This window comes from Myotis yumanensis, unplaced genomic scaffold, assembly GCF_028538775.1.
Source record: "Myotis yumanensis isolate MYYU_CA2020_CCGP unplaced genomic scaffold, mMyoYum1.0.hap1 SCAF_5, whole genome shotgun sequence".
NCBI lineage: Eukaryota > Metazoa > Chordata > Mammalia > Chiroptera > Vespertilionidae > Myotis > Myotis yumanensis.
In genome coordinates, this window is record NW_027223756.1 from 75,299,164 (window position 1) to 75,321,465 (window position 22,302).

At 51.1% G+C, this 22,302-nt stretch overlaps 1 protein-coding gene across 3 annotated transcripts in view; it reads left to right on the plus strand.

Moving 5' to 3' along the window:
* Positions 1 to 19,985, plus strand: part of SCARA5 (scavenger receptor class A member 5) — a 109,542-nt gene extending 89,557 nt beyond the window's left edge. For 2 of the 3 annotated variants that reach the window (XM_070415540.1, XM_070415541.1), the window contains exons 8-9: positions 12,124 to 12,318; positions 17,845 to 19,985. In XM_070415540.1, the coding sequence (XP_070271641.1) occupies positions 12,124 to 12,318; positions 17,845 to 17,981 (332 nt within the window). In that variant the 3' untranslated portion in view covers positions 17,982 to 19,985. The remainder of the gene's footprint in view (positions 1 to 12,123; positions 12,319 to 17,844) is intronic. The other variant, XM_070415542.1, reaches the window with a different exon arrangement.
* Positions 19,986 to 22,302: the final 2,317 nt, after the last annotated feature.

The window sequence follows — 22,302 nt, forward strand, 5'->3', positions numbered from 1 at the left end:
CTCGGCAATTCTCGGTTACTTTAAAGGTACTCTTCCCTGCCCCCGTGTTTTCTCTTCATGTCACCAAGCCAGTGTGAGGGAAGGGGGGCGGGCATCTGCCAGTGAAACCGCTGTTTCCCATCCTTTGAGATCGGGCACCTGTCTCCCTGAGCTAACCTGTGTGGAAGCACCGGGCACATACCTGGCAGGAGGACTGCCTCACACATTGGTTTCCTTTTTACATTCGCTCATTCCTTCTCACTATACTTACTGAGTGAGTGCTCAGCGGATGCAAACACCACAGAATGTGTACAGATAGGAAAGCATTTTTCAAATGTCTCCCCCCACCTAAGTGTATGTCTAGTCACACTGAAAATGCACAGGGACACAACGTTCACTCAGAAAAACTGTCCTGTGGCAAACATTGCTTCCAGTCCCCGCTGACACAGAGCGGGAGACAGCAGAGAGAAAGAAACGAAGGCAAGGACAGTTACAAAATCACAGTAGAGTGTGGTGAGTGCTACAGTAGATGTCTGTACAAAGGCTAATATGCCTCCTGTTGTGGGGGTCAGTTGAGAGGTGTCTTTGACCCAAGTCTTGAAGGGCAAGTTGGTGGGTGTCAGGTGGAGGTGGGAGGTGAAGTATTCCAGTAAAGAGAACCAGGCATGAATTAGCAGAGCATTGTCTGATAAGTCCACATAGTTTGATATGGTGAGGGTTTGGGACGTAAGAAGAAAACAAGGCCAGAGAGGTATGTTTGGATCAATGGTCAGGAGTTCAGGCTTGACCTCGGGGCACTGGGAAGCCTGGGAGGGCTGGAAGCGGGGATGACACGGCAGCGACTGACCAGGGAGGGGACCAGACAGGGGCCTAGAACAAGAGGTAAAGCCTCAGCCGTCCCTGATGACCCTCAACACCGCAACCAGTGCCAGGCACCGGGTGGGCAGGCAGACCCCTTCTCCCCATGGAAAGGTCCATAGTCCAAGTTCATGTTTCTCTGCTGCTCCTGCTGCTCCTCTTGTCTGAGCTGCTCCCCCTTTAGAAAGTCCTGCTTTTCAGAAACATAGCTCCTGGGAAGATGACATGCGCGCTCTGGGGAGTAGCACAGGCCATGGAGTAGCAATCCTGAGACCCGAGGCCCCTGCTGACCCAGCCCTGAGGCCAGCCCTTCAGCCTCCGCAACTTCCTCTTCCCCGGTAGTGTGCAGAGAATGGGATCTGGCCTTCCGAACATTCTGGTTTGCCAAGAGCCTATCTTAAGCCTTCCAAAAACAAAGCCAGTGACTTTTCCTGAAAGCGTCCTAGCGACCCCTTCCAAGAGAGCTTTTACTGGGCTGTGTGCAGAAAGCATTTCCGTTCCGATCAATCCAGGCTGCCCTGGGTTTGATGACTTCAAATAGATTTGAGAGGGGCTGGAAACGCAAAAGGCCTGACTCCTTTAAGAAGCCAGGTGGTAAAATGGTGCTGTGTGATGGGGGTGCCTGAGAAATAGTGTTGAACCCAATAGAAGAAATAGTGTTCCTATTTCTAGGAACCGCTGAGCTCGTGAGCCCCGTTACATCCACGCCTTACAAAAGCGCAGAAAGGAGAGCTACAGCCTGGGCCCTCGCGAGGAAAAACAGCTTAGGCAGGGGAAAGGAAGCCCCCTTGGGAATCTGTGCTCTAGCGCTGCCCAGAGGTCACGAGCAGGCCCGCGAATGCTTGTTTTATAAATATATGCTAAGTGAAAGCAGGAACCAACCGAAAGCCAAAACTGAGGGCTAACTGGGAGAAAATAAACACGCCCGTGTTTGGAGTTTATGTTAAGGATTAGCAGCCAAGCGTGTAAGTGGAATTTGAGAAGGTTTGCTCTTTTTAACTTCGTCTAGTGGGGTATCTCACGCTTGTGAGTGGAGGTGACCAGTTTGTTCCCTAAACACCTATCCTTCCTATGGTGAGTGAGCAAGGGGGCCTGTCCCACGCTATCCCTGTGTCCCTCCTTCCCTGTGTTTAGCTGACACTGCTGTGCCCGCTGACTGGCATTCCCAAACCCTTGGCAAGCATGCGGTGGCCTCTGGGATTGGCCCTGCAAGAAAACTCCTTTAGTAACAAACTTTCACAGTGAAGGTGACCAAGGAATTTTTCTTAAAAAACAACGCCTCAACAGTACTGAAGAGCTAGCGTTTTGGTCTTTGATGTGGGTTTGTACAAAGAAAGTTTAAAGTTGAGACCTACTTTAAAACCAGGAATGATAAAACTGCTTATGCAGAAAGCAATTCTAACAACCTCAGGAATTGATCTTAATCCCCATGACCTTGCACCCTCTCCTCTGAGGATGGGAGAGAGGCATGCTGAAGGCACTGCAGATTCATTCCATCAGGGAGGTCCCCACAGTGTCTTTTTTTTTAAAAAAAAATACATTTTTGTTAATTTCAGAGAGGAAAGGAGAGAGAGAGAGAAACATCAATGATGAGAGAGAATCATTGATTGGCTGCCTCCTGCACAACCCCTCCTGGGTACCAAGCCCACAACTCAGGCATGTGCCCTTGACCGGAATCGAACCCTGGACCCTTCAGTCCACAGGCCGACGCTCTATCCACTGAGCCAAACCGCCTAGGGCCCCACAGTGTCTTTTTTGATGTAACAGAATCAGCTTTAGCTGCCACTGCCTGTTGACTCTTGTGGCAAGCCGGCACGGCCATGGCATACTCAGCCCCACACTGGGCACCTTATGTGCCACGCCAGCTCAGCCAGGTTCGGTGACCCTGAGAGGGGGCAGTGAAAGATTGAGAAAAGACAGACAAGAGAAAAAGCTGGGCCCGGGTTGGACGCTGCCCTCTCTGATGGAAAGATAGCGACAGTGCCTCGGACTACAAGCCGTGTCTTTATTTTATAGCCAGATTCCACGAGGCAAAGTAAGGGCGTGGTCAAGCTATTTACAACATTCTCGTGGGTTTGGATCCTACTCAATAACATGCACCTGAACTCTATCAAGCCCACATCATTCAGGCATGTGGGGCCACGTGTTCGGACCATAGGTTCAAGCTTACAACTATAGCTGTTGGCTATACTTGTGCTGGGACGGCTTTGCCCTTCAAGCTGGGACTTGCACGTGGCCATGAGAGGAATGAGCTCTCTCATTAGTCCGAGGCTTGAACCTGTCCAAACACTGTAGCCGCTCCCCACAGACTCTCACTGCCCTTTGAGGGGCCCCAGGAGCAAAAGCAAGACAAAGGACTCACCTCTGCACCTGGCCGCCAAGTAACTTCCTACAAATCCAGCTCTGAGCAGAACTTCTGGGCCGTAGAGACATCCTCCCACTGTGATGGGGAGGGCTCCTGCTTCAGGGCTGCGCAGGAAAAATGCTTCCTTTCCTTTTGATCAAACACATTTTCCTTGAACAACTACTGGGAGCCAGGCAGCCATGAGCAGGGTGTTGGAGAAACAAAATCAGCCAAGACAAACTCCCAGCTTCCAATGAACCTGCAATAGAAGAGGGAAGACCAACGGGTGAGTCAACATTTAAAACCCACCCAGCATGCCTAATGCAGTGTTGACTGGGGAGACATTGCTGCTACTTCTTTTACGCAGCGATGCCCAAGCACCCAGGGTGACTCGCAACCAAGGACACAGTACAGTGGCCCCAAGGCCTGTGGTTGGAGACTCAGGTGTGACCACTTAATCGTGTGACCTTGAGAAGCCTTCTCTGAGGCTCAGCTTCCTCCCGTTAAATGGGTGTAATCTCACCCACCTTACAGGGGGACTGCAAAGTTCAAAGGAGACCATCTGACAACATTTCTTTGAAGAGGCACAAAGCACCATATTAAGTGAGAGCATATTAAGTTTCCCAATTGCCATTAGGAAATAGCATTTTATGAAGCACACCCACAGGCCAGACCACATTTTAAAAGGGATGCCCTCCAGCAGGGCCTGACCAGAAATTCCTCAGTTTGCTTATGACAGTGATTCTCAACCTGTGGGTCGCGACCCCTTTGGCAGTCGAATGACCCTTTCACAGGGGTCGCCTAAGACCATCCTGCATATCAGATATTTACATTACGATTCATAACAGTAGCAAAATTACAGTTATGAAGTAGCAACGAAAATAATTTTATGGTTGGGGGGGGTCACCACAACATGAGGAACTGTATTAAAGGGTCGCGGCATTAGGAAGGTTGAGAACCACTGGCTTATGGGGTGACTGCTGTCCTCCCCATGCGAACCATGGGGATGTGGATGTCAGAGCGAAAGAAATGTCCACAGAAGGACACGGCCCAGCTTTCTCCACCTCAGGGCGGGGGCTCTGAGGCCCTGGGCTGTGGGGCGGCCGGGTGCATGGGGAGTTCTTTCTGCACAAGAGAATAAAAGTTCAACTTCCTTAACGGGCAGCTGGTCCAGATTATGGCCTGGGCTCTACTCTGCAGCTGCAGAAAATCAGAGCCTGTTTTCCCATCCCCATGTGTTTATTTCTATGCTCCACAGCCTCCTTTCTGTCGACTTGTTTTGCTTTGGTGGGGCCTGGAAGTCAGGATAAACAAACCTAAAGGAGCTGCGATGTTTCGGGCGCAGGCTGGGTGGGTTTCCCTCCTCTGCTTTTCTTGAGATGCAAAGTTCTCTAGGTTTGGGGCCCTCCTGATGCACAGCCAAGCAGGATCTAGGCTTATTTAGGGATCAGATCTGTTCCGAGAGCCCCTCAAAAGGGCTGTGAACCCTGTTCGTTCATTCATTCATTCTTTCATTCATTCACTCACACCCTCAGTCCAGTTGGGTGAGCACTGTCCCCTCCGCCTGCAAGAGGGCTGCTGCGGGGACCCACGGGGGTGCGATGGCCATGGCCGTGGCTTTCACAGGGATTACACTGGTGAGTGTGGAAAGCCCTGGAAGAGGAAGTGGCAGGCAGTGTAATATTTCTCATGTGTGCAGAGCACTTCCTGGGGCCACAGGTCAGGGAAACCCTCCCAGAGGAGGTGACATCTATAGGCCTTACTCACAAGGCCTGACAGCTGTGTAGCTGGGACTTGATCCCAGATCCGTCCCTTCAAACAGTACGCTGAGCCCTGGCAGTGCATTGACATCACCTGTGAGCTGTTGGAAGCTAGCCTGGCCTCCTCTTGGTAGATTTTTAAAGCACCAAATTATATATAAGGCATAAGGGGGAGCGGGGGGTGTAATATCTCAATCCCTAGGCGATCCTTCCATGTGGCCAGGACTGAGAACCTCTGCTTTCATCCAAGGCTCTTCTCCCTTTTCCTTACTGTTAAAGACACTAATTACTGCAGCCCCAGAAGGCTGTTTGGCGATAGATGGAAGGTGCTTTATACATGGAGAGGGCTGTTATTAAATACTTGTCTTGAGTACTCAGTCTGACAGTCATGTCTGTGGTTTGAACATGAAAGGACTTTTGCTCTTTCCCTGGCTTCACCTTGTAACAGCTGTGTGACCATCTGCAGATTCCTTGACTTTTCTGGGCTCATTTTCTCTTAAGAGGGAGCCATCACTAACTCTGTGAAGAAGCATGAGAAAATGCACGCACGAAGCACTTTGCACATGCCTGCTGTAGTCGGAACGGAGTACACATTATTCCTTTCGCTATCTCTCCTTAACTGGGAATCTCTCCTGGGCAGCTCCCAGAACTTGGCTTTGTTGTAGTTGGGTTTGAGGGTGGCTCTGAGCCAGGTGTGGACAAGCCCGGCAGGGAGTAGGTAGTTCTAAGGCCACCCCAGCCCTGGAAATCGGTTCTTGAGATGGTGGCCACTGGCCCTTAGGCTGTCCTCCCGGACCCACTGGGGGGCTCAGTAATGACGCCACTCCCTCAGTTGTGCTCCCACCAGATGCTAGAGAAAGAAGGAGATATTTGACATCCCCCCCCCCCAAATTATAAGCACAAAACCCAAAGCACATGGAGCAAAACAAAGGTAGGGAATAATTAGATGAAGAAACACTGGAGCCGTTTGGAGATACCAGTGCCCCGTGAATAAAACCAGATGCTGGTTTAAAAATCCCGGAATGGATGCCCAAGCGATGGTGTCGAGTTCCCTTCCATTCCCAGAGGCAGGACGAGCAGCTGTCAGGCGTGGTACTGGGTGGGGAGGATTCCTGTGCTTGAAGTGGGAGAGGGTGGCACAGCCCCTGACAGCTCTGGGGCTCAATATTCAAACCCAGGGAGTCTGGGTGGATCCAGCCTGCTTTGTCTGGGCCCTTGTTTTCCCTATGAATGTATTTACAAGGCCCAGAGAACAAAGAAACACTCATTTTGAGAAGAGAATCCCCACCTAGGAGATCTGTCAGGTCTGTGCTAGGAGCCCCACAGTGGCCTCAGCCCTAGCGCCACATTCCTGGGCCATTCCAGAGCTGCTTTGCCTAAGGAATCACATCCAGCTCACATTAGAGAGCAGAAAGTTTGCTGACAGCAGGAGCCGGACTTTTGCCGAAGCCCCTGTCCCCCTCCCCTAACATGTTACCGGGAACTGCGCCCTGGGGAGAGCAGAGGAAGTTAGGAGAGGAATCCAATTGGAACGATGAACCCCCTTTTGCTCCTCCTCCCCACGCAGCAGGGTTGCTTTGCAAAGAGGGTTTCAAGGATACACTCCTGCTGAGCCACTGTATTCAGCCATCCTCAGCAACTCACGAAGACCCCTCAGAGCTCACCCATGTGTTGCTGGGCAAAGTGCTGACTGGCCAGGGGCGGGAGCTCACAGTGAGAAGTGCCCATACTGTGCCATGTGCTATCGCTTGCACCCACCACCATTATACCCGTTTTCAGAAGAGGGTAGGTGTAGAGGGGTCACATCTGGCCTGCAGCAGAGCCAGAATTCAAACCCTGTGCCTAAGTCCAGACCCAGTCTCTTTCCATTCTACCCCGGTGCCTCCCCACCGTGTTTCCTCCATCCAAATCCCCAAACCCACCCTGGGCCCAAGAGGCAAAGTAGCTAAGCTCTGAGGCTGGTGTGTCGGATTCGCAGGCGCCTCTTTGGGGATTTTTACTGGCAAGGACCAGGGGTTCGGTGGGTCTCTTTAAGTCGTGTGGGCTTATAATAAGGACATACCTTCTTTAGAAAATCAGGACTCATAATATACTAGTAAGTGGGCCTGGAATGGGAAGGTCATTCAGATCCAAGGCAGCTCTGGGGCCACAGCACTAGGGGTTCATGCCTTCGCTTTAGAGTCTTGTCTGCAACATGGCTTATTAATTCCTGTCCCTGCCTCTTCTTGCTTCTGCTCGGCCTTCTCCATTTCCCCCAGCTCAGATTCCTAAGAGAATCTGCGTGGTCCTGACCAGCATCATCACAGCGGTTTGGACAGAACTTTTGCGCTAGACCCATCCTTCATGTCCCTACCCATGTGTAAGGAAGGGCCCATGGGCAGTGAGCATGGCTTACACCTTGACCAGTTTGTCTAATAGCAGCCTTATCACATCGGATGTTAAAGAGAAACAAAACCAGCTGATAGTTAAAGTGGTCAGGATGCATTTTAACCAGTAATGCACAACTGCAATAGGAAAAAGAGACCAGCGTGCACTGAACTAAATTGTGATTTGTACAGAGGTGACTGGGCATTTTAAAGGGACAATGGGGAGACAGGGAAGGGGTGAGTGGGGGCTCAGTAGAGTCAGGGGAGTGAAAACTTACAAAAAGCAGGAGGGGGTTGGTCCCTATGAAACCCATCTGGCGCTTCTCCAAGTTAGGTCCCTCCCCTCCCAAAGAGGCTGGGAGGCAGGGTCCTATCTTCAGGTGTTGGCTGGACGCAGAGTAAATTCTTTTGATAACCTTGAGTTTTCTCAGGCAGGCACTGTAGGAGAGGCTAGGGCAGCCGTGGGCAAACTACGGCCCGCGGGCGGATCCGCCCGTTTGAAATGAATAAAACTAAAAAAAAAAAAAGACCGTACCCTTTTATGTAATGATGTTTACTTTGAATTTATATTAGTTCACACAAACACTCTATCCATGCTTTTGTTCCGGCCCTCCGGTCTAGTTTAAGAACCCATTGTGGCCCTCGAGTCAAAAAGTTTGCCCACCCCTGGGCTAGGGCCATGCGTGGCTTTGAGCTGTTAGCAGTTATATTAGTGTTTTGTTCAAATCTTTACAGGCCAAGGTTGAGGCCTCGTAGATGAGAAGGCTCAGAGGGGCCTGGTTAGAGTTTGGTCAAGGAGAGACTCTTTGTCACTGATGCCCTTAACACCCCTGGGAAGTGAGTGTGACCAGTGAAGAAATGAGAACGAGAGTGTGTCCTAGTGTCCCTCAGACATGAGAAGAACACTGGCAGCATGCTTTGACCAGCCCCCTGTGAGTCCCCTGCTGGCTCACTGCTCTCCTCACCGTCCCCACTGCCTGCCTCGGATCTGCCTGCCTGCATAGGATTTGTCCTATGGCACTTTGCAGTGGCATCTTGGAATTGTCTCATAGTATTTTTTTTAAATATATTTTATTGATTTTGTACAGAGAGGAAGGGAGAGAGATAGAGAGCCAGAAACATCGATGAGAGAGAAACATCAATCAGCTGCCTCCTGCACATCTCCCACTGGGGATATGCCCACAACCAAGGTACATGCCCTTGACCGGAATCGAACCCGGGACCTTTCAGTCCGCAGGCCGATGCTCTATCCACTGAGCCAAACCGGTTTCGGCGTCTCATAGTATTTTTATGTCCAGAGAAGAAGTAGGGGTAATATACCTCTGTGTCCCCGTGGCTGGGCCAATACATGTTTAAAGATCAGCCAAGAATAGGGAGTCTACAATGATCGACATAAAGGCAGCACATAGAGATGCAACCCAGAGTTGAGATCCCCAGTGACGATGTGAACAGCGAGTCCATGGTCTCCATCCTGGAGCACCACCATTCCTGCCTGAGCTGATGGGATCTGTGGGTGGGCACAGCACCCATTCTCAATAAGCCAGGCACCGAAGAGTAAGACTGGAACCAGAGAGACAGAGAAATCTGAGGCATTCAGCTGGAGATTCCACTCGTACCCACTAAAAAAAAGTCATGCATCCAACCAGCCATCTGGTCTCCAGCCCATCTACTCCCCAAATATTTACTTAGCATTTTCAGCCAGCCAAGCATAATATTAAGTACCGAGGGATCGTGGACAAATAAATCATTATCTCTCTTTGCAAGGAACTCTTCCCAGGGGGAAATCTGATATATACAGGTAACCCTGAGAGACAGAGCTTGGCTTGAGCTCTCTCAAGCAGTGCCCTCTGGTCTGAGGAGTGCCAGCCTGCCTCCATCTTGGACCTACTGGTTGACCCTCGAACCAGCTTCACTCTGTGGTATGGCTTAGGCAGTATGGAAAGTGGCTGGTGTTGGAAAGAGCATGGGTCTAGAAAGGGAGGGACTTGGCATCCCTGTAACAGCCGGTTACTTTCTCTCTGAACCTCAATTTCCTCATTTCTAGACGTGGGGTTTGGACTGGGCAGTCACTGAGGTCTCTATGAGCTCTGACATTCTGTGTTCTTATCCAGAATGCCTCAAGGACAAATGCAACACTTATTTATCCATGCATCCTTAATACCTAGCAAATTTGGGAATATGGTAGCAATCCCTTAAGTACATCTGTGAACATCTGGGTGTCCCCACTATGGGGTACAAGGAAAAAGCTCTGCCCAAGTCTCCCATCCAAAATGGTGCCTCCACTCATTCTCCCTCCCCTTTCTGTGCTTCTCCCATCGATGCACTCATCAATACTTGGCCATAACTATATTTGTATTTGTTTTTCAGCTTTATTGTTCATCTTTCCCGCTAAAGTAGCAGTCCACAAAGGCAGACACTGTTCCTAGATGTACCCACCTAGAACAGGGTCAGGCCCCTAAGAGATGGTCAGTCACTGATTTCGCGCAACAAAGAAGCGAACAGAGTGAGTTCAGGATGGCGGAGCAGAGAGGATAGGGGAGAGCCTCCGAACATCAGTCCTGGCTGCCCACCCCCCGACCCAGTCTCTTCCTGTTATTTTGACCCGACACCCTGAACTCTGCCTGGACCGTTTGGACCCACTGCATCCTCCTTCCACTTTCCCTCTCCTTATGACCCCACCCGAGGCTTCTGTTGGAGGCCTCCTGGCCGAGGTGGCCCTCTGCCTCCTTGACAGGTGCTGACAGAGGCGAGGCAGGTCTGTGAGAAATCAAGACTGACGTCTTGGCCTCGGCCAACCTACCCAGGGCCAAGCCCCCAGCCAGCCAGAGGCCAGGCCTTTGCTGCTACTGGCTCCAGGTTAGCAGGCAGGGGGTTTCTCTGTCTCAGGCCCAGCCTCTGCCTTCCAGCTTCTCTCCAGGTTTTCCCTCTCTCCAGATTTTCTGTGTTCCCTTGCTCATCCTCAGCTTTTTTTTGACAACCTAGCGCAGTGATGGCGAACCTTTTGAGCTCGGCGTGTCAGCATTTTGAAAAACCCTAACTTAACTCTGGTGCCGTGTCACATATAGAAATATTTTGATATTTGCAATCATAGTAAAACAAAGACTTATTTTTTGATATTTATTTTATATATTTAAATGCCATTTAACAAAGAAAAATCAACCAAAAAAATGAGTTCGCGTGTCACCTCTGACACGTGTGTCATAGGTTCGCCATCACTGACCTAGGAGGACTTTCAGTAAATGTGCAGGGAGAGGATAGTGAGAGATGTGGGAAGCGTACAAATGGCATTAAACATTGTGAGGAGCCTCTGAAAGTTGGCGCCCTGTAATTTCTCAGCAGCTTGGAAATGGTGTGCTGTCCCTGTGACTTCTTTGGTTCCCCCCGAGCAGAATATTCTGGGGTTTTCCCTGCCCAGGCAGCATGTGGCAGACACATGGCTAGTTCTGCCTCCTCTCCTTTTTCGTGTGGCACAGATGTGGGGTTTATCAGTTCTGCCATCTTCTCCAGGGACCTGCGAAGGTCTTTGCCAACTCACAGTCATTAGAAGCAGGAACCCCCCAGCCCACCTGGCGAAGAAAAGGTGGGGGGGAGGACGCAGCCCAAGGCTGCAGTCCTTATGGGGAGCAGAACTCCAGCAGGTTTGCTGCTTCCTCTGGCAGTTCACATCGGGGTCTCCTGCAGCTTGGCACCCACTTGTCACAGGGTCCCACCTCCACCCTACACGTCCCAGGTGATTTCTGGCTGCAAAAAAATACAACTTTGACATCTTCCCTGGCCTTAGAATCATGAACACTGGAGCTGAAAGGAATATTACAGAGCATCTGAGCCTGTCACTTCCAGCACCAGTCCACACATATATGACCTCAAAGTCGTTTGGGGCACGTGAAAAAATATAGATCCCTGATGGCTGCCACCAAGATTCGGACCCAGTAGGGCTGAGTGGGCCCAGGAATCTGCATTTTCACAGGCAAAGCACAGTGGATTTTCAGGGAGTGAAACTAAACTGTATGAAATTATATAGGCAGATCCATTTGTCCAAATGCAAAGAATGTACAATACCAAAGAGAGAACCCTAATGTAAACTGTGGACTTCGGGTGGTGATGATATCTCAGTGTTATCGATTGCAACTAACGTACCACTTTGGTGGGGGATGTTGATACTGGGGGAGGCTGTGCATGTGGGGGTGAGCGGGGGAACCTCTGTACCCTCCTGTCCATTTTGCTGTGAACCTAAAAGTGCTCTTAAAAGTAAAGTCTATTCTCATAAATATGGCTGCCAGGGGGAGGAGGGGGGAGGAGGAGGGAGGGGGAGGGGGGAGGGGGAGGGGGCCTGGGTGAAAAAGGTGAGGGATTAAGAAGTACACATTGGTAGTTAAAAAATATTCACAGGAACATTCACAATTCATAGGGGAGATTGTCAATGTTATTGCAATAACTGTGTATGGTGCCAGGTGATCGCTGGCAATACCGGGGAGCACTTTGTGAAGTGCATGATTGTCTGACCACTGTGCTGGGCACCTGAAATGAATACAAATAATAGTCAATGTAAACAGTAACCTAAAAAGAAAGAAAATAAATTCTATTAAAAGAAAATAAGAGGGGGAGAGAAGGAGGCTGATAAAGGGCAGTGGCCACCCAGCATGGTTTCTGCTGGTCACGGTTTGGGTCATGGCTGTAGCCCCAGCCCCTCTTCCCTGGGCAGGAGGGGTTGGTAGAGGGGAGTCAGGGAAGATCCCTGGAGGTAAGCAGGAGGGGGCGGGGGGTTGGGGGAGCGTATATCCACAGCAGAGGAGTGACTGTGGGCTGCTCCCAACAGGTGGCCTGGAGTCCCTGATGATCCGGCTGGTGAATGGCTCGGGCCCACACGAGGGCCGAGTGGAGGTGTACCACGAGCGGCGCTGGGGCACCGTGTGCGATGACGGCTGGGACAAGAAGGACGGGGACGTGGTGTGCCGCATGCTGGGCTTCCGCGGCGCACAGGAGGTGGCCCGGACCGCTCGATTCGGGCAAGGTAAGGCGGTCCGGAGGAAAAGGCCACGGGGAAAAGGCCCAGGGATCCTAGGACTGGTCTCCTCGCCAACCCTCAAGTCCCCTCTGCAGCCCTCCTGCCATGGCCCCCTGGCCTCTGCCCAGATAGCAGCTCTCTGTCCGCCAGGCAAGCCGGCCTGTCTTCGGACAGTGCTGACCGGCTGCAGGGACTTGTCCAGGAAAATACGTGAGAGGAGGGCCCACATCCTGTCCAGACAGGGAAACGGAGCCAGGTCCCATCCAGACTGGCCATGGAGCCCTCCACGGCTCACAGCTGCCGCCTCCCCACCCCCGCGATGGGCTGCTGCCGTTCTTGCTCAGCATCGAGTCCCTTAGACCTCAGTCACTGCTATGGACTGAATATTTGTGTCTCCCCTGAACTCATGTGCTGAAATGCTAATCCCCAACGTGGTCGTAGGAGAGGGGCCTCTGGGAGGTGAGTTGGTCACGGGTGGAGCCTTCTGATGGGATTAGTGGCCTTATAAAGGGGACCCCTAAGAGCTCCCTCCTCCTCCTCCTCCTCCTGTGAGGAGACACAGAGAAATCTAAACCCAAAAGGGGGCCCTCACCAGGACCCGCCGTGCTGGCTCCTGGTCTCGGACCTCCAGCATCTGGAGCTGGGAGAAATGAATGCCTGTTGTTCATAAGCCAGCCATTGACAGGGCTTTGCCACAGCAGCCGGGCCGGCTAAGACAATCGCACTGACCGAAAGTGGCTCTTGGTGAAATCTGTTGTGACAGCTGGCGGGGTGCGGCCACTTGACCCCACACATACTAGCCTCTCTACTTCAAAGGCCAGCGTGCGCAGGGGCTCAGAGGGGCCCGCCCAGGAGGGCAGCCCACTGGGCCACCAGGCAGAGCACTGACCTCCCACTTAACGTTTGGGGCTGAATTTCAGCCTGTTTTCTTTAAGAAAAATTGCCATTTTTTGGGTGCATAAGGAACAGAAATAGTAGGGACAGTCCTCATTGTCAGTGTTTGAGTCTAATGAGGACTTGTTCCTAATAAGTGGAAGTAAAACATTATTTTGTGGGGGAGGATGATAAACTTTTAGAGAAGCCGAAATAGGCCATTTGGATGTCATGGGCAGCGTTAGCCTAAAACAGACTTTGTGGCCTTTTTCATTCCCTCTTGATTTTTATAACGTGTGACACATGGAGAAGTCCTAAACTTGTAATTTGATTCTTTAAACCTGTCAATGGGGAACTGGACTTGCTTCTAGGCATGCATCACATTTACACCATGTTTTCCCCATCATGATCCAACAACTAACGTCATGTGACATTCAAGACCTTGCCAGGTAGGCAGGCCAGGCGATATGAATGGGAGCACAGAAGGAGACCCAGCAGCCCAGCCTGTTGGGCGCCCTTTCTCCAAGCTCAGGCTGCACTCCCTCCTCCTCCTCCTCCTCCTCCTTCTTAAATATATTTTTTATTGCCTTCAGAGAGGAAGGGAGAGGGAGAGAGAGATAGAAACATCAATGACATGACAAGAGAGAACCATTGATTGGCTGCTTCCTGCACGCCCCCTACTGGGGACCGAGCCCACAACCCGAGCATGTGTCCTTGACTGGAATCAAACCCAGGACCCTACAGTCTGCAGGCCAACCCTCTATCCACTGAGCCAAACTAGCTAGGGCTGCACTCCCTTCTTTCCACGGCATTTTCTAGGCATCTCCCATGGGCCAGCACTGGGCTCAGTGCAGAGCCACAGAGATGAGTAACCTAGTCTCTGCCCTCAGATTTTTAGAAAGAGAGGAAGGGGAAGAGAGAGAGAGAAACATCCATGTGAAAGCAAACATCAATTGGCTGCCTCCTGCACATCCCTTATTAGGGATTGAGCCCACAGCCCAGGCATGTGCCATGACTGGGAATCAAGCTGATGACCTCTTGGTTCATGGTTGTCACTCAACCACTGAGCCACACCAGCTGGCTATGCTGTCTTTTAATGTTACTCTAAATAAACCTGCAGATGCTAAAATGTTAGCTCCGTGAAGCAGAGAGAGTTTTGTCATTTCTATCTTTTTCTGTTCAATAACATAGTCCAAACACCCAGAATAGTGCTGAGCATGGAGTAGGCCCTTACATATTTATTGAATGAATGAATCAATCAATCAATCAAACAAAATCTCACTGACTCATTCCAACAATATCTGCTTCAAACAGCCCCAAGTGCTCTGTCAGGGCACCTGGCCTCTAGTCCCAATTTTGCCTCCCTAGGATAAAATGTCAGCCCGGTGCTCCATTTCCCTGATCTGTGCGGGGAGTAGCGCGGCCTAACCTGCTCACCTGATAGGGAGCTCAGAGACAGGCCCGTGGGTGTGCAGACATGGGGTAGGGCGGGGCCTCTCAGACCTGAATTCGTGCACCTGCCGTGGAGCTCTTGTTCAGAGACAGGCTCTGACTCAGATCTGGGGGCCCCATGACTCTGCCTTTCGAACAAGCTCCCAGGTGATGCTCAGCTGCTGGTCCTCGGGCCACACTTGGAGTCATCGGAGGTCAGTTCTGAAGCTAAAGTGATGTTTGGTCCCTGGAGGCGGGGGAGTTCTCGCTTCTCCGACATGGCGAGGAGAGATGGTTTGCGGGCTCACGGGCCCCTCGCCTCTGGCTGTAACTGCACTATTCAGTGCAGCTGATTTAGCGACCCTGCTCTCGTCTTACTAGCTCATCCCTGGTGAACATTAGCCGGGACTCCCTGGCTAAACACCAACTGGACTTTGGAGCTTCGTGATCCTCTATCCGTATTTGGGCTGCTAACCTGGGGCCTGTTGAGGATTCGTCAGTCCCCTCGATTTCCTTCTTTATTTGTTTTGGGTGTGACTAATCCCACACTGCTCTTGGGCCTGCAGCCTTTTCCTGGGTAAATTGTAAACTGATACGTTTTCCAGGAGACATTTAATCAGCGAGTTATTGCTCGGCCTCAAATGGTTTATTGTGTAAGAGGCACAGGGGATCCGGCCGGGGAAGAGGTTCTGGTGAAGAAACAGCATCCAAGGACAGCGGAAGGAGGCCTCTCCTCCCACCTCCCCCTCCCCTACCCCTCCCCCCACCCCCAGCTCACTGCTCAGCAGTCCCATGACAGCAGATGTGCCGATTTCTGCACAACAGAAATATTAGTTCATGCCATTGATTTAGGGTTTCTCCCATGCAGTTTGAGAGTGAGCAACAGTTTTAAGGTTTTAGCAGTCAGTGCTGACAATCCCTCTAAAAGGAGAGGCTGTGTGGCTGCTGAGAGATGGGACAGGGAGGAGGCAGGGCTGGCATCAGAATACAGGGATGACTTATGGTCTCATTTGCTCAGCTTGACATAGTCAGTAATGTTGAAGCCCATTTTATGACCTTTAAGCCCATAGACCTAGCAAGTTAAAGGGCTGGAGTGACCAACCATCCCAGTTTACCTAGAACTTACCCAGTTTTAGCATCAAAAGTCTCACATCCCCGTTTTCACATGGAAATGGTCCCCCAGATTGGACCAAGATTTGAATCCAGGACTATCCTACGTATTGCACAGCCCTCCTTTTGCTGTACCAGTGCTCTTCACACTGTAATGCATAACCACTTGGTTAAAAGGTCAAGTCTAGCCCTAACCAGTTTGGCTCAGTGGATAAAGCGTCGGCCTGAGGACTGAAGGGTCCCAGGTTTGATTCCAGTCAAGGGCTTATACCTTGGTTGCAGGCACATCCCTAGTAGGGATTGTGCAAGAGGCAGCTGATCGATGTTTCTGTCTCATTGATGTTTCTAACTCTCTACTCCTCTCCCTTCCTCTCTGTAAAAAATCAATATATATATATATATATATATATATATATATATATTTTTTTTTTTTTTTAAAGGTAGAGTCTAGTTCAGCAGGTCCAGGGCAGGACCCGAGGTTTTGCATTTCTAACAAGCTCTGGGTGATGCTAATGATGCTGTGGGCTAGACCACACTTTGAGTAGCAGAGCTCTAAGCATTGCTTCCATGGCAGCCCTGAAGCTCAGCCCCCAAATGGGTTCCCACCATGTGGGGCCCGGTAAGGCCATCAACCCAGGGAGCCCCCCTGAACCATGGGTGATGGTCCTGCCAGTTCATCAGTGACTCCAGGGACTTCTGGTATAGCCCACTCCCTCTCCACTGACTCCTCTGACCTCAGACAAGCCCTTTCCCTCCCCTGTGGGAGCCTGGCCCAGCTGTCCTATTCCCCTGTCATTTATTGAGGGGCCTCAATGCCAAGTTTATGTCTCTCAGGTGCAGTCCTGGGCGAGCCCAGACCTGCAGGTCTGTCCCCTTGAGATCTGGGTGAGCAGAGCTGACTGCAGGCAAAACTCAAATTGTTTGTCCTAGGGACCTTGAATTTTGGGGACTGATCCAATTACTATGGTTAGGGGTGTTTCTGCCTGCCATCAAATATATGTCCAGTTATATTGTGAAATTCTGGGGTCCTCTGCCATTCCAGCACCATTGTTTGGGACTCCTAGAATAGGAACCATCTAGGTTAAACTTCAAAAGACTAGGGATAATTTGGCACTTTGGTAATGTGGGCCGCGCCAGGACAGCCAAGGGTGATCCTGAGGAACGGGGGAGGGGGGGGGGCGGGGGGGGGCGGGGCGGTGTGTGAAAGGATTGAGAAAAGACAGACAAGAGAATGACAGCTGGGTCTCGGTGGGACGCTGCCTCCCTGATGAGGAGACGGCGCCAGCGCCCACAAGCCGTGTCTTTATTTTTTAGCAGATGCCACGAGGCAAAGTAGGGGCGTGATCAAGTTGTTTACAGCATTCTCGTGAGTTTCAACCTCACTTAACTACATGCACCTGAACTTTATCACAAGGCACGTGGGGCTACGTGTTTGGACCATAGGGGCAAGCTTACAGCCACAGCTGTTGGCTATAATTGTGCTGGGAGGGCCCTGCCCTCCAGCTGGGACTTGCACGTGGCAATGAGAGGACCCTGTCCTTTCATTAGTCCGAGGCTTAAACCTGGCCAAAACACTGTACCCGCGCCCCACAGTAATGGCCATTGGATCTGTCCAATCCAGGATCTGTCTGACATTGTCCCTCTGATCTGGCCCTGCCTGAGTATTCATCAACAAGACTGCAGCATGTCGAACATCAGAAGTTACTCAGGTCTCATATAAAGTGTGGGCTTGTAAGCGGCTTGAGTTCAGACTCTGCCACTTACAGGCTGAGCAACCTTGCACTAATTGCTTTCTGAGCCTCAGTTTTCCTACCTATGAAATGGGTTTATTGTTAACCTGTCTCACCGCACCATGGTGAGGATGGAGGAAGATCATAGGAAATACTCAGTAAAGACTACCCTCCCCACTATCAATTACAGTTATTCTCCCCTCGAGGAACTGAGCCCAGAAAATAAGTATGTGGTCTTGATGCAGTGGAGACGGCAGGTAGGAGCCACTAGAGTTGCCAGCACAGCCTAGGACAACCTGGTCAAGGACAAACACAGCAGTGCTCTCGTTTCTCTCTGTCCTGCGCTCCTGCATACCTGCTGAGAAACCGTGTTGAATTGTCTCCACAGGTACGGGGAGGATTTGGATGGATGATGTCGCCTGCAAGGGCACAGAAGACACCATCTTCCGCTGCACCTTCTCCAAGTGGGGGGTGACCAACTGCGGACATGCTGAGGATGCCGGGGTGACATGCATCAGACACTGAAAGTGGACACAGCCAAGGTCTGGGCCCTACTGCCCAGCCCCCTTCCTGCATTCCTAGGGTGGGGGCATCGCTTGGGGCACCTCTGACCACACCTCTGCCCTGTCTAGGCCAGCATCCTCCTCCCCCTCATCCCTATCCCAGGACCTCAGTGGCCTGTCATCATTCTCCCCTTGGACATCCGCTCCAAACTGTAACTCTGGGATCTACAGCCTGCATCTTCCTTCCACCAGAGTTCCTGAATGTGGAGCCCCGGTCAACTGGATCGCCATTTTGCCCAGCCTTCTAAGCACCATGCGTCAGGCCTCAATATCCAGGTTCCCTTTGGTCTGTTAGTTATAGATGGACGGTGAGACCATGCTGGAGGCAAATGCTGCCGTGGAGATGGGAGGGAGATATCACAGATCCTTCACTCTTCAGATAACTCCCAAACCCCAGTTCAACCAAGAGTTTTGACATCTTCCTTCCCAGCAAGAGACAATACTGAGTGATCCATCTTCCCCTCTTTGCGCTGCCTCTGCATCCTTTTGTTAGTGTGGGGCAGTGACAGCTATAGGCATGAGAGGGAAATCAAGTCACCTACAGGAACTGGTTTGGATTTGAAAAAGGAGAGTGAAACTCACATTTATTGAGTCATCACCGTGTGTGCTGCATAGCGTCTTGGGTACTAAATGTATCCACTTGGCAGCATTTCTATAAGGCATGTTAGCTCAGGTAAGTAAGATCTTACCTGCATACACCTGGCCTAGAAGTCCTAAAATGGAGAATGACGGAGACCACTGTTCCCACAGGAACCTTAGTGTGTCTTTGCTAGGCTTGAGCAAGAAGCGCAGGTGTAAGACCTGTGTGCCTAGAAGGTTACTTATTCCCAAACCTATGGAGGATGGGTGCGAGGGAAGACATGACTGGCTTCCAGGCCAACCATCCACAGAGAAGGAAGGGTGATGTGGAGGGTGACATGGGGGCTGTCGGGGTTAAACTGAGACCAACGCTCAGTCATCTGGCAGTCAGGGTTCAAGCCAAGGCGCCTACATCTCAGAGCTATTTGGAGGTGACGACATTGAACCTTCCAGGCCTCTTGGGGTGTGATCCTGTGGTCAGGAGACCACGTGTCCTGATGGGTAGGAGTAGAAGGAAATGAGGATGCCTTATAGCCTCCAGGGGAAGAAAGGGCCCTGGGCTTCTGCAAATCCTCCATCGGCACCCTCTCCTGAGTGATAGGGGCACCATATTCTGCTTTTGACACAAGAGGGAGATCAAAGTGGGCCACCTGTGTGTTCCAGGACCAGCGAGGGAGGGAGCACAGATCCACCTCATGTGGGGGAGTCCCAGACTCACAGTCAGGCCTGGGACAGACAGCCACCTGTCGTATCAGGTGAGCACCAGCCTGCCTGGGGGAAGGGACCCTCCTGGTGTGGGCCCAGCAAAGCTCCTAACTGACAACTAAACCAATATGTGCTATTGGTTGTTATTTACTTACAATATGCTTGTTATTCATTAATGCCCTAATGATCAGAGACTCTCTTTCTGACCAATTGCTATGTTTACATAATTCGCATGTACTCATGCATTTTTTCCAAAGCCAATCTATGTATGCAAATATACACATGGCACTGTTTACATCATAGCTCAGCACATTGCAAAGTTTGTATTAAAAAGAAAAAATTACTAAAGGTGGAAAGATGTCACATTGAATGAAATAGATTCCCAAGTTGGTTCTGGCAAAGGGGCCGGTTACCCCACCGATGAAGGCCCGATGACTTTCTTACTTGGTAATTTCATTTGGGAAAACACAAGTCTTGTGTTACATCAAATGAAAATGATGGTGATAAGTGTTGAACCCTAAAAAAAATACACAAAAGTCTACTAGTTTACACACCTACTTAAGAGGACGTGGAAATCCCCATGGGCCTGTGTTTCAGGGACTGAAGGAAATTAGGCCTGGCCTACAATACATCAGACCTTTTGTAAGAAAGAATTTCAATAAAGTTAAGAACATGTTGCTGACCAGCTTTGCATCACCTTTTTTCTCATGGAAACCCGGTGAGATGGTGGGAGCATTTCTCAGTGGGGACTGTGGTCGAATGGGCATCTGATGAGACAGTGCCTAATATTTCCTGAAGACAATAAACAACACAGACCCAGGACATGCCCCAAGCCTTGTTTGGTCACCTAGAAAAGGGTCCCACGCAACAGAAGAGTAGTCAAGGCGCGAGTTATAAGAAAATCGCTTTTGTAGTCAATAAAGGGCAAACACGTGTCTATTTCCTCACACCTCCAGAGGTTTTACTTAGAGATGTGCTTCCACCTTGAGTTCTATTTCTGCGTGAGAAGATCGTCCAGATTTAGGTACCAGGTCTGTGAAGTCGCTGAGCCCCATCAGCTAATGAGCAGCAGGACCTCCCAGGCTCGGGACCTGAGGAGTGCATAGAGGTGGCCCAGGCCGCTGCGTAGTCCTGGCCACGTGCTCAGAGCTGGCACCTCTGCGCATGTCTATCTAATGGCCCGAGGCTTGCTGTGGGCCATGATACTTGGTAACGGAAGTGAACAGAGGAAATTTGATTTCTGGAAACCCACAGAGGAGACATCCTGGTTTTCTCCTTTAAAAAGCCAGGAGATGCCCACCCCGAATCACTGTGTATCCCGTTCTGTAAACAGGCCCCCATGGAGAAGGGCAGAAGCCTCTCTTGTCCTGCCCTCTCTAATGTCTACAAAGTTCTGATGCCCTCAGCTCAAATGCCTGTGAGATACAACCTTCAGGGCCTGCATGTGCTATAGTTAAACCACCCACTGTAGTGAGATTGGTATGTGGAAAGGTGTTAGAGCTTTCTCCACCACCGGCACCCCTTAGTTTCTTCAGCCATTGTTTTATGACAGTTATTCTAACACTAGAGGCCTGGTGCAAGACATTTGTGCACTGGGGGTGGGGGTCCCTCAGCCCAACCTGCGCCATCTCACAGTCCGGGACCCCTCAGGGGATGTCTGCCTGCCGCATCCCGCCACCGCCGCTGCACTCGCCAGCTGTGAGCCCAGCTTCTGGCTGAGTGGAGCTCCCCCTGTGGGAGCATGCTGACCACCTGTGTTGAGCGTCTGCCCCCTGGTGGTCAGTGCATGTCATAGCGACCGGTCATTCTGCCATTTGGTCAATGTGCATATTAGGATTTTATTATATAGGATTTCTGTAAAACGTCAAATAATCAAATCACTTGTCTTTATCTTTTTAAACTAGCTGTCCCTTCAACTCTTCATAGAATACCCCTCTCTCGTCCCTCTTTTCCTCTCCTTCCCCTCCACTGTTAGCTTTCTGGAGCTGAGATGGGGTTCTGACCGACAGGAGCTTTGTCGTTTGCCCTTCTCCACCAGCCCACCCCCAGGCAGAACAGGCTCCGGAGCTTCTACGAAGGCTGTTCAGTTCCCTGGGTCCTTCTCCCACTCCGGCTGCAGGGAACATGAACTGCTCTCAGCTCTGTATCAGCTCTGTAATGCTGCTTCCTCCAAAGATGCTCTAGCAGCCCCAGGGGGTCCACACAGATCGGTGTTCAGCCGACAATTCAAGGGAACCTCTGCATCTTTCTGGAACTTTCTCTGTGTAGCTCCCTACTTTCAGATCCGTTGCCAAACAAATCCCAGCCACCGTGGCCTTCCCTCTCTCCAATCTCTGTCTCCTCCGTGGTGAGGTGGCCGGCCTCTGGGCTCCCCTGGCTGTGCTGCGGTTGGTGAGAAACCTGGCCGGCCCTCGTTGCCTTTACTCAAGGATCACAGTCTTGTGCTACTGTTGCTGAATGACTAAAATTATGTTTGAAGTATGTTGGACAATTATCTGGTTGTGACAGAGGAAGGATGCTTCTGGGACGTGCTTTCTCATGGCCTGAAGCAAAGTTCCTGCCGTGGGTATTTTCCCGTCACACAGAATCCTAGGAAAGGAGTCTTCTCAGCTCAAGCACAGCGCCCGGAGAGGCTGGGCCAGAGGCGACATGGAAAGAGCATCTTCTTGAGGGGTAGGGGCTGCCCTTCACATTCTCCTACGGCCCCCACCCACTCAGGCGCCTCTCAAAGGAGCTTCTTGCTTGTTTCTCCTAGTACCAGCTGAGTTAACCTGAGAGTGAGCAACAAGGAAGTCATATCAGAAACACACAAACAGCTTTAAAACAAACAAGTCTCTGAGACAGAAATCTTACACCTTTGATCATTCCTTGACTTGTGGTCCCGAAGAGCCGGTGAGCATGTCCCAGCTCCTGGCCCGGCCCCGTTCCCCGGCAGCCCCACCGCCCACGCCCACACCACAGGCGTTTTCTCATTTCCCACCGTGTGTCCTCACGGTGCT